The sequence below is a fragment of the Scyliorhinus torazame genome, chromosome 18 (genome assembly GCF_047496885.1).
Source record: "Scyliorhinus torazame isolate Kashiwa2021f chromosome 18, sScyTor2.1, whole genome shotgun sequence".
NCBI lineage: Eukaryota > Metazoa > Chordata > Chondrichthyes > Carcharhiniformes > Scyliorhinidae > Scyliorhinus > Scyliorhinus torazame.
Genome location: NC_092724.1, coordinates 16278602 through 16290896, shown reverse-complemented (window position 1 = coordinate 16290896; position 12295 = coordinate 16278602). Strand labels below are relative to the sequence as shown.

Genomic DNA, 12295 nt, shown 5'->3' with positions numbered 1-12295 from the left:
AGGGGGAAGAGCAAGCGAGCGGGAGGGGGAAGAGCAAGCGAGCGGGAGGGGGAAGAGCAAGCGAGCAGGAGGGGGAAGAGCGAGTGAGCGGGAGGGCGAAGAGCGAGTGAGCGGGAGGGGGAAGAGCGAGTGAGCGGGAGGGGGAAGAGTGAGTCAGCGGGAGGGAAGAAGAGCAAGTGAGCGGGAGGGGGAGAGCGAGTTGGAGGGAGAGATTGAGAGAGGTCAGGGGGACGAGCGAGCAGAAGAGAGAGAGACTGGAAAGGGGAAAGAGAGCAGGAGGAGGGAGAGAGAAAGAGAGAGCGGGAATGAGGGGGGGAGGGAGAGGGAAGTGGTCGGAGGAGAAGGGAGGGAGGGAGGAGGAGGGAGGGAGGGAGGGAGGGAGGAGGGAGGGAGGGAGGGAGGAGGGAGGGAGGGAGAGAGAGAGCGGGAGGGAGGGAGAACACGGGAGGGAGAGAACACGCGGGGGAGAGAGAGAGCAAGAGAGAGAAAATAGAGAGAGAGAGAGTGGGAGGGAGAGAGAGAGAGAGAGAAAACTATGAGAGTTCAGAAACTTACCATCGCTGGCACTGATGTACTCTGGATTTGAAGATGTATAAAAAATTCCAGTCGGTCCTTCAGTTCGCCTGAAAGCAAAAGAAAAGCTCAACAAAATACCTGAATACTCACTTAAAGCAACAGAAATTCCCAATGAGCAAAGCACATTTACAGTTAAGGGGATCAGGGGTTATGGGAGAAGGCAGGAGAATGGGGGTGAGAAAATATCAGCCGTGATTGAATGGCGGAGCAGACTCGATGGGCCGAGTGGCCTAATTCTGCTTCTATGTTTTCAATGATTGTTGATTAATTATTCTAATTTTCTCATAACTATATCATTTGCTTCAATTTATTACTTCAGCTATTTAATTTCTCTTCAGCATGCAGAATCGAGAGAGGAGCAAGTTGCAACAATAATTTTCTTTAAATGTAGGGCCAATGAATAATATTTATCAACGCAAGACGCAGTTCTGATCAAAGGCAAGACACCTGAAACATTAACTCAGGTTTTCTCTCCACAGATGCTGCCAGGCAGGAGTATTTTGTTTACCCATTCGAAGGATGCAAGCGTGACCGGCTCGGTCAGCATTTACTGCCCTTGAGAAGGTGCTTTCTTGAACCGCTGCAGTCTATGTGGTGTAGGTACAGCCACTGTGCTGTTAAGGAGGACGTTCCAGGATTCTGACCCAGCGACAGTGAAGGAATGGCAATATATTTCCAAGTCAGGATGACGAGTGGCTTGGAGGGGAACCTCCAGGTGGGGGTGTTCCCGTGTGTCTGCTGCCCTTTTCTTTTAGTAGGTAGTGGTCGTGGGTTTGGAAGGAGTGCCGTAGGAGCCTTTCAAACATTTTCTCTTTTCATTGCTGCAATTCAACAGCCTATTCCACCACACTGCACTCTTTCACTCTGTCCTGCACTCTTCAATCGGGTTTCATTTGCCATGGCCAAGGGAAATTACAGATAGTACTTGATCCGAGGAAGAAGCATACAAATTGCCCAAGAAAAAAAAATGTTTGAGGATTGGGAGCAGTTCAGAATTCAGCAAAGAAGGTTCAAGAGATTGATTAAGAATGGGAAAATAGGGTACAAGAGTAAGCTTGCAGGTGGCATAAAAACTGACTGTAAAAGTTTCTTTAGGTACCTGAAGAAAAAAACACTGGTGAAGACAAATGTACAGTCATAAATAGGGGAATGTATAATGGGGACAAAGAAATGGCTGAGCAACTAAATAAATATTTTGGTCTGTTCTCACAAATGAGGACACAAATAAGATACCAGAAATGTTGAGGAATGCAGGGTTTAGTGAGAGGGATGAACTGAAGGAGGTCAATATCGGTAGAGAAATGGTGTTGGGGAAATTGATGGGATTGAAGGCTGATAAATCCCCAGGGCCTGATGATCTACAACCCAGGGTACTTAAGGAAATAGTGGATGCATTGGTGGTCACTTCCAGGAGGGTGGCTACTGTAACTCCGCTATTTAAAAGGGAAGGTAGAGAGAAACAGGGAACTATATAGACCAGTAAGCCTGACATCAGTCAGTTACCAGTGGCGTACTGCAGGGATCAGTTCTGGGTCCTCTGCTGTTTGTGATTTTCATTAATGACTTGGATGAGGGAGTTGAAGGGTGGGTCAGTAAATTTGCAGACGATACGAAGATTGATGGAGTTGTGGATAGTAAGGAGGGCTGTTGTCGGCTGCAAAGAGACATAGATAGGATGCAGAGCTGGGCTGAGAAGTGGCAGATGGAGTTTAACCCTGAAAAGTGTGAGGTTGTCCATTTTGGAAGGACAAATATGAATGCGGAATACAGGGTTAACGGTAGAGTTCTTGGCAATGTGGAGGAGCAGAGAGATCTTGGGGTCTATGTTCATACATCTTTGAAAGTTGCCACTCAAGTGGATAGAGCTGTGAAGAAGGCCTATGGTGTGCTCGCGTTCATTAACAGAGGGATTGAATTTAAGAGCCGTGAGGTGATGATGCAGCTGTACAAAACTTTGGTAAGGCCACATTTGGAGTACTGTGTACAGTTTTGGTCGCCTCATTTTAGGAAGGATGTGGAAGCTTTGGAAAAGGTGCAAAGAAGATTTACCAGGATGTTGCCTGGAATGGAGAGTAGGTCTTACGAGGAAAGGTTGAGGGTGCTAGGCCTTTTCTCATTAGAACGGAGAAGGATGAGGGGCGACTTGATAGAGGTTTATAAGATGATCAGGGGAATAGATAGAGTAGACAGTCAGAGACTTTTTCCCCGGGTGGAACAAACCATTACAAGGGGACATAAATTTAAGGTGGAAGATATAGGAGGGATATCAGAGGTAGGTTCTTTACCCAGAGAGTAGTGGGGGCATGGAATGCACTGCCTGTGGAAGTAGTTGAGTCGGAAACATTAGGAACCTTCAAGCAGCTATTGGATAGGTACATGGATTACGGTAAAATGATATAGTGTAGATTTATTTGTTCTCAAGGGCAGCACGGTAGCATTGTGGATAGCACAATTGCTTCACAGCTCCAAGGTCCCAGGTTCGATTCCGGCTTGGGTCACTGTCTGTGCGGAGTCTGCCCGTCCTCCCCGTGTGTGCGTGGGTTTCCTCCGGGTGCTCCGGTTTCCTCCCACAGTCCAAAGATGTGCGGGTTAGGTGAATTGGCCAATGATAAATTGCCCTTAATGTCCAAATTGCCCTTGGTGTTGGGTGGAGGTGTTGAGTTTGGGTAGGGTGCTCTTTCCAAGAGCCGGTGCAGACTCAAAGGGCCGAATGGCCTCCTTCTGCACTGCAAATTCAATGATAATCTATGATTAATCTAGGACAAAGGTTCGGCACAACATCGTGGGCCGATGGGCCTGTTCTGTGCTGTATTTTCTATGTTCTATGTTCTATCAGTCGTGGGGAAAATTCTAGAATCCATTATCAAAGAATTTATAGCTGAGCAGTTAGAAAATAGTAGCAGGATTGGACAGAGTCAGCATGGATTTATGAAGGGGAAATCAAGCTTGACAAATCTACTGGAATTCTTCGAGGATGTAACCAGTAGAATTGATGAAGGCGAGCCAGTGGATGTGGTGTATTTGGGCTTTCAAAGGCTTTTGGCAAAGTTCCATTTCAGAGTAATTTTACACTCTGAAGTGTGTAAAATTAAAGCACATGTGATTGGGGGTAGTGTATTAAGATAGATAGAAAACTGGTTGACAGGAATCAAAGAATAGAAATTGGCAGGCAGTGACTAGTGGGGTACCACAGAGATTGGCACTGGTACCCCAGCTACTCACAATATATATTAATGATTTATATGAGGGAACAAAATGTAATATCTCCAAATCTGCAGATGACACCAAGTTGGGTGGGAGGGTGAGCTGTGAGGAGGATGCAGAGATCCTTCAGTGTGATTTGGACAAGTTGAATGAGTGGGCAAATTAATGGCAGATGCAGTATAACCTGGATGAATGCGAGGTTATCCACCTTGGTAACAAAAAGAAGATGGCTGACTATTATCTGAATGGCCATAAATTAGGAGAGGGGAATGGGCAACGAGACCTGGGTGTCCCCGTACAACAGTTACTGAAGGTAAGCCGGTAGGTGCAGCAGGCGGTAAAGAAAGCAAACGGTGTGCTGGCCTTCATTGCGCGAGGATTCGAGTACCGGAGCAGGGACGTCTTGCTGCAATTACACAGGGCCTTGGTGAGGCGACACCTGGAATGCAGTTTTGGTCTCCTTATCTGAGGAAGGATGTTCTTGCTCTAGAGGGAGTGCAGCGAAGGTTTACCAGACTGAATCCTGGGATGGCGGGACTGACGTACGAGGAGAGGTTGAGTCGGTTAGGAAGAATGAGGGGGGATCTCGTAGAAACTTATGAAATTCTAACCGGACTGGACAGGGTAGATGCAGGAAGGATGTTCCTGATGGTGGGGGTGACCAGATCCAGGAATCACAGTCTGAGGATACGGGGTAGACCATTGAGGACAGAGATTAGGAGAGGTTTCTTCACTCAGAGTGGTGAGCCTGTGGAATTCATTACCACAGAAATTAGTTGAGGCCAAAACACTGCACGTTAGCAGTTAGATATAGCACTTGGGCGGGCAGCATGGTGGCGCAGCATTAGCACTGCTGCCTCATGGCACCAAGGACCCAGGTTCGATCCCGGCCCCGGGTCACTGTCCGTGTGGCGTTTGCATTCTCCCCGTGTCTGCGTGGGTCTCACCCTTACAACATCAAAAAAGATGCGCAAAGTAGGTGAATTGGCCACGCTAAATTGCCCCTTAATTGGAGAAAAAGAATTGGGTACTCTAAATTTATTTAAAAAAGATATAGCACTTGGGATGAAGGGGACCAAAGGATATGGGGGTGGGGAGGCGGGGCTATTGAGTTGGATGATCTGCCATGATCATAATGAATGGCAGAGCTGGATCGAATGGCCACTTTCCTGCTCCTATTTTCCATATGTCTGTGAAAGAAAAACCATCCATCTCTCTGCCGAGTTTCATCAACCTGACCCAGCTCCCACTATCTTCCTGGCTAGTCTGATCTACACGTTGATCAAGCTGTGGGTGAAGTGGTTAGTAGCTTACTAGAGAAGCATCAGAGCAGGAAATTGGCAAGAATAAAATGCCTCGTGCAGTTTGTAGCAGTGTCTTTTGCACCACTGATGGTAAAAGCACATTAGGCCATTCTGGCGATCAAATCGCACCCACTGGTCCTGAAGTAGCAACCTGCCAGCTGGGTTTTATACAAAATAGAATGTTCTGAGCACAAGGTGGGCATTCGGCCGATCGGGTCTGTGCTGGCACTCTGGAAGAACCTTTCACCTAGTGCCACTCCCCGTTGTAAATTCTCCATCCCGCTGCGCCAGAGTTCTGGTTCAACACGCCAGCGGGATGCTCCGTTACTCCGGCTGGTCAATGGGGTTTCCCATTGTGGGACAGTCCCACCCCATCGGGAAACCCCCCGGGCTGCCGGCAGCACGGAGCATCCCTTCGGCGGAGAATCCAGCCCCCTCTCTTCAGGTATTTATCCAATTCTCTGTTGAAAGCCACGATTAAATCTACCTCGACAGAACTCTCAGTCAATGCATTCCGAATCCTGGCCACTCCTTAAGCAAAAAAAAACATTGCTTCTTTTTCCAAGCGCCTTCAAACATGTAACAAAAGGGTCTGAAAGTTAAAGTCTTCAGCAGAAACCAAGCATATTTTTGACAGGTTCAGGTTGGGCAGCATGGTAGCACGATGGTTAGCACTATTGCTTCACAGCGCCAGGGTCCCAGGTTCGATTCCCGGCTTGGGTCACTGTCTGTGCGGAGTCTGCACGTTCTCCCTGTGTCTGCGTGGGTTTCCTCCGGGCGCTCCGGTTTCCTCCCACAAGTCCCGGAAGACGTGCTGTTAGGTGAATTGGGCATTCTGAATTCTCCCGCCGTGTACCCGAACAGGCGCCGGAGTGCGGTGTCTAGGGGCTTTTCACAGTAACTTCATTGCAATGTAAGTCTACTTGTGACAATAAAGATTATTATTATTTTATTTGAAAAAAATCTAAAACCTCTATCAGTAAAATTTTAAATTTAATTTTTAAAAGTGCATGAATGCATATTTTTGGCCAGTGATGAATTGTTACTGTCAATCTCGTAAAATAATCTACTTCAGTCCAACTCTGCCAATCTGATGTTAGGGTGAGCCTGAAACATACTATTAACTCCCATCAGTTTGGCGTGCATTTTCGGCATTCACTGCAATGGAAGTTAGCAAAGTCCATCTTGAACAGCTCTATAATAGACAAATCTGCTCCATGGGCTGTTCCCAGACACACACATACACACACATACACACAGAGATAAACATCAATTGGGGGCAACACGGTGACACAGTGGTTAGCACTGCTGCCTCACAACACCACGGGCCCAGGTTCAATTCCAGACTCGGGTGACTGTCTGTGTGGTGTCTGCACATTCTCCCCGTGTGTGCGTGGGTTTCCTCTGGGTGCTCCGGTTTCCTCCCACAGTCCCAAGATGTGCAGGTTAGGTGGACTGGCCATGCTGAATTGCCCCTTAATGTCCATAGATATGTAGGTTAGGTTAAGGGGTTCTTGGGATAGGGCATTGGGATATGGGTGTGGGCTTGGCTGGAGTGCTCTTTCAGAGGGTTGGTGCAGATGTGATGGGCCGAATGGCCTCCTTCTGCATCATAGGGATTCTATTAATTGCAGCTGGAAGGCCATCAACACAATGAAAGTTGGCATTTTGGCTGCTCAAAACGTATTGGGCTTCTGATGCAGCAGAGTTGCTGGTGATAATTTGCAGACTGGCACATTCCAAGGTCCAGGGGCTGAGGGGCACATTAAAGTTTGTGGCAGCCACCACAGAAGTGCAACAGGGATAGGGCACTGTCTAAGGCCCTGCAACCCAGCGCAGATTGAGGGAGTGGAACCCGTGTATCACCCTTCAGGCTGCATTTCTGAATGTGATGAATTTTGTTTTATTCATTTACCAGATGTGGACGTCACTGGGCGAGGTCAGCATTTATTGCCCACCCCGAGTTGTCGTTGAGAAGGTGGCAGTGAGCCGCCTTCTTGAACCGCTATCCGAGGTGTAGGTACATCCACAATGATGTTAGGGAGTGTGTGTCAGGATGTTGATCCAGTGACAGTGAAGGAACACCAAAATATTTCCAAGTCCAAATGGTGTGCGACTTGGGGGATGAGCTTTCAGCTGCTCTCGTCCTTCTAGATGGTAGAGGTCGTGGGTTCGGAAGGTGCAGTCTAAGGAACATTGAGGAATTCTTGCAGTGAATCTCGCAGATATTGTACTTTTAAGTTTTTTAAAACCTCATTCCTGGAACGCGGTGGCAACACCAACGTTTGTTGTCCATTCCTAATTTCCACTGAACCGAGAGGTTTGCTGGGCCATTTCAGCGGGGAGGTTAAGGATGAACAACATTGTAGTGGGTCTGGAGAGACATGTTGGCCAGACTAGGCAACGTCGGCAGATTCCCTTCCCTAAAGGACATTAGTGAACCAGATGGGTTTCTGCAACAATCTACGATAATTGCCACGGTCACCATTACTGAGACTATAATGTAGTGAGCAACGTACAGTTTTTCAAAAAATTTTAGCGTACCCAATTCATTTTTTCTAATTAAGGGGCAATTTAGCGTGGCCAGTCCACCTGCCCTGCACATCTTTGGGTTGTGGGGGGGCGAAACCCACGCAGACACGGGGAGAATGTGCAAACTCCACACGGACAGTGACCCAGAGCCGGGATCTAACCTGGGACCTCGGCGCAGGGAGGCAGCAGGGCTAACCCACTGCGCCACCGTGCTGCCCTGCAAAGTACAGTTTGGAAAGGAACTGATTTGATCAGCCATGATCTCATTGAAACACGGGACAGATCCGAGGGGCTGAATGGCCTTCTCCTGTTCCTACCTTCCGCACTTGGTGTCAACGTCACCTTTGAATGGTCACGTAATGCACTTTTAATTGGGGGGGGGGGGGAATTCTACTCTCAGTCCTCTGGAGTAGTCCACATTCAGGACAAAACTGCACAGCAGTGCAATGTTGATTTAAAGCACCTTGCTAAGTTGAGGGCCCCCTGCTTTGCTGCCACATCTCAGAAAACAGGATCTGTGACCACGTAAGGACAGTCATACACCTGAACATTTAGCTAGCTGGGAGACCTGGAACAAAGGAACGAGGAGGGAGGGCCATAAAAAATTGTCAAGATGTCACTGGGGATACCATATACTAAATTGTCCTTACCTCTTCTTCACCACCAAAAGGATGACTGGGACCAGGATGACGAGCAGAGCAAAGAAGATTACTGGCCCAATTATCTTGTAGTAGTCACTGTCATTGCCTGTGTGCAAGAACAAGGAAGACAGATAAATGCCAGAACTTGATTTGGTAAAATGTACCGCAGAACTCTGCAGTGCGGGAGAAGAACGAGCAATTTTGCTGCGGGTTCAGTTGTTTAAGAAACGAGTTTTTAGTTCCATTCACCGAATTAGAAGAGTAAACACATAAGCCGGCGCATTGCACCAAACATGTAGGCAATTCAGTTTACCATAGATACCTGGACTAAGATTATAGCTGTCTGGAAAGATGTTCTTCTCCAGAAAAGAGAAGATTGGAGGATAACCCGGTGGAGATTTTTAAAGGTAATAAAAGAGCTTGAGGGAACAGATGTAAAAGAGGTTTACACCAAAATTAGGGGCCATAAATATACAATCATCACTCGTAAATTCAATCACGCATTCAGGAGAAACTCCTTCATACAGGGAGTAATGAGAACGTGTGAATTCCCCACCACAGGGAGTGGATGAGGCAAATGGCTTCACTCTGTTTACTGGGAAGCAGGAGAAGTGGAAGAGGGAGAAAGGAACAGGAAGATATGTGACAGGGTGAGTTGAAGAGTAGTGGAAGGAGGGTTGTGTGAAGCATCAACAACAACACGGGCCAGTTGGCTTTATTGTTTAACTAGGATTTCCTGGTGCTGGATGTCTAGCCAATCAAAAGGCTAATGTGTGAGTGATGCACGATCATTGACCACTAAAGCGAGGTTGTAGTCCAACTGAAGGCTTTAATAAGCTAGATGCTTCCCCCAGCAGCTCAGGTACAGAATGAGGACTGCTGGGGCGGCACGGGTTCCTATACCCCGCCTATCAGGGCGGAGCTATTATACACTCTAGCCAATAGAAAGCATACAGTTTCCACCAATGGTGCTTTAGCCTATCATGTACCATAATACCTTTAATACCACAGTGAGCGAGGCTTAGAGAAAGTGCACATCATAAGTGCACAAATGAATGATGTCTCAGAAAAACGTTAAATATGGCACGTCTAAGGCTTCCAGACTTTGCAATTTGTCGCAGATGGAAAACTGCCGTAATATATTAAACATGTCCAAGCTACCACCTGAAACTTAATATATTAAACATGTCCAAGCTACCACCTGAAACTTAATATATTAAACATGTCCAAGCTACCACCTGAAACTTAATATATTAAACATGTCCAAGCTACCACCTGAAACTGTCATTTCAGTCCGTAAAACCTCCTGATCTAACAATATAACTTTGATGGACAGTTGGCATGGTGGTGCAGTGGTTAGCACTGCTGCCTATGGCGCTAAGGAACTGGGTTTGAATCCCAGCTCAGGGTCACTGCCCGTGTGGAGTTTGCATTCTCCCCGTGTTTGCGTGGGTTGCACCCCCACAACTCAAAGACGTGCAGGGTAGGTGGATTGGCCACGCTAAATTGAAAAAAATTAATTGGGTACTCTAAATTTAAAAATGGATATGTGAATGGATGTTGCCATCAAATAGACGCAGTAGCTTTAAAGTGACACAGGCTGACTGCAGCAGAGCAATGCATGGTGTCTTACACAGTGCGTCTTGTCCTGTGTTTTTAAAACAACCACAGCCCTTCAATTTCCTCAGGGCCAGAGGCTCTGTACTAACTAGCTGTGAGTGCGGCAGCTTTGGACAGTTAGCCAGAATCCACCAGATCTGGCCCCTCTGCAAGGAGACAACTGACGTCAAATTTCCCCGCTTCTGGTGAATGGCCAAGACGGCATATATTGCAGGGGTGGCGTGCGGACTAAAAGCATTTCAATCAATTGACTCTAGTCAGATCAGGATGGAAGTCGTTGGCTCCTGCTCCATCACAGGTCTGCTGGGAGCCCAATTCCAAACATCTTTGCCAGGTCAATCTAACCCGTTTACCAGAAAATCTGCTGGCACATAATTTAATCCTGGGTTCCTCTGATCAAGAACTTGAAATTTACAAGCATCAGCAATCCGCAGTTAACTTACAGTTCACTGACGCCAGGACAAAGGGATTACAACTGTCAGGAAAACGCTTTGCTCCAAAGGATTGAAGGATGACCCGATAGAGGTCTTTAAGATAACGAAAAGGTTTGAGAGAAAGTGTATATCGAGACGTTTCCACTTATGGACGAGACAAACTAAGGGCCATCAACGTACAGTGGGTATTTAGCCAGGATTTCGTCAGGAAGTAAATCAGTAGAATCGGGATTATCAACTCAATTCCATACCAGATCCCGGGTGAACCAGGACAAACACCGTGCCGGGTCTGTAATTTTTTTATTTATTTTTTAAAAATGTACGTTTTCATTGTCCATCAGTTGCAAATTCAAGTTCCCGTCACAGTTTAACAGCCAATCACAAAACCATTGCATCCTAGCAAATTGCAACTGATCAAGGTGTGCCAAGTGACAATGAACCAAATGCTGAAGAGTTATTTTGACCGACTCTAGATAAATGGCTACCTTTCAGATACTACTTTACTACACCCAAGCACATTCTCCCACTCACCATGTTGACATGAAGGAAAAGATTATGGCCCAGAGTTCCCCTTCCTCACCCCCAGTTTTGGCAGTGAAGGTAGCTTGCCATTGGCCACTGGTGGGATCTCCCAATCCTGCCAAAATCTATGGCAGTATGGCTCGCCTGCCCTTTGCACGTCCACCGCTGGAAGATCCTGCCCTATGGCTTCTTGTTCATAAAGATCGCGGTCACAGCGCATCTATTAATAAGGCACTCTCCAGCTTCTGGGCAGGTCAGTAGGTAAATATAATTCACAAATCTAGATAGATTGTTGTACAAACCAGCAGTCTAATCAATCCTCCGCCGTTCAAACTGACAGGTCATCTCCATGCACCATCTCGTCCAGCCCGCTAAAGGAGGACACACCAAAACCAGCAGCTCACAGGAAACACGCGGCAAATCCCCAGGAAAAAAAATATCAGGGAGCATGCTCCTGGTTCTCCAGGCTATCTATAAAAAACCATGGTCACCTGTAATGTATCACTTATCAGAAGATCCCTTTACGCCACTCCACCGTTTAAAAAAAATAAATTCAGAGTACCCAATTCATTTTTTCCAATTAAGGGGCAATTTAGCGTGGCCAATCCGCCTAACCTGCACATCTTTGGGTTATAGCACAGTGGGCTAAACAGCTGGCTTGTAATGCAGAACAAGGCCAGCAGCCCGGGCTCAATTCCCGTACCGACCCCCCCCCCGAACAGGCGTCGGAATGTGGCGACTAGGGGCTTTTCACAGTAACTTCATTGGAGCCTACTTGTGACAATAAGTGATTATTATTAACCATGGCACCACTGTGATAACTAAACACGACGCACGACATTAATTCAACTGTTCCATGATTCCAATTTGCCGCCAGAATAGAGCGCGGTAGGATAAAGGACAAGCTCAGGATCAAAGGACTTGCAGATTTCACTGGGGAACCCTTGAGAGCTATTTGGAAAATTTGGATCTCATTACCACGTCACCGCAAAATCGGGGATCGAGCCGGGATTGAGAGCAGGTCCGCCTGACATTCCGGAGAAAACTTACTGCCGGTTGAATCTGGAATGCAGAAGGTGATTGGCTCTGTCCACGAGCCATTTCCAGCCAGTGAGGTGGCTCGCACTTTCAGAGTATAGCTCCCAGGGTGGTGGACTTTCAGTTTGCATCCTTGCTCGTTCAGGTACCTTTTGCGAGACACACACTGCTGCATCTCCTGCATCAGAAACCAAAACAAACTACACTGAGTGTCAGTTCTCACGGACATAGAAAGCAAATGTTTTTTTTTTACTTTAGGCATAAATAAAGCAGCTTTGGTTGAAAGCAGCAACACATCTCCTGTATCTAATAGCAACATAAAAATATACAGCAGCACATCAACTGGTTCAGGCAGCAGGAAGTCTTATTGACAATAATCTGTACATTATAAAAAAATCACACATTAACCCAATTCCGGTCCAAT

The 12295-nt window shown here is 46.9% G+C and overlaps 1 protein-coding gene across 2 annotated transcripts in view; it reads right to left on the bottom strand.

Annotated features, from left to right (window-relative positions):
* Positions 1 to 12295, bottom strand: part of LOC140394972 (insulin receptor-like) — a 284928-nt gene that overhangs the window by 15099 nt on the left and 257534 nt on the right. For both annotated transcript variants that reach the window (XM_072482239.1, XM_072482240.1), the window contains 3 exons: positions 11884 to 12049; positions 8267 to 8363; positions 556 to 623 (listed from right to left, as the gene is read on the bottom strand). In XM_072482239.1, the coding sequence (XP_072338340.1) occupies positions 556 to 623; positions 8267 to 8363; positions 11884 to 12049 (331 nt within the window). The remainder of the gene's footprint in view (positions 1 to 555; positions 624 to 8266; positions 8364 to 11883; positions 12050 to 12295) is intronic.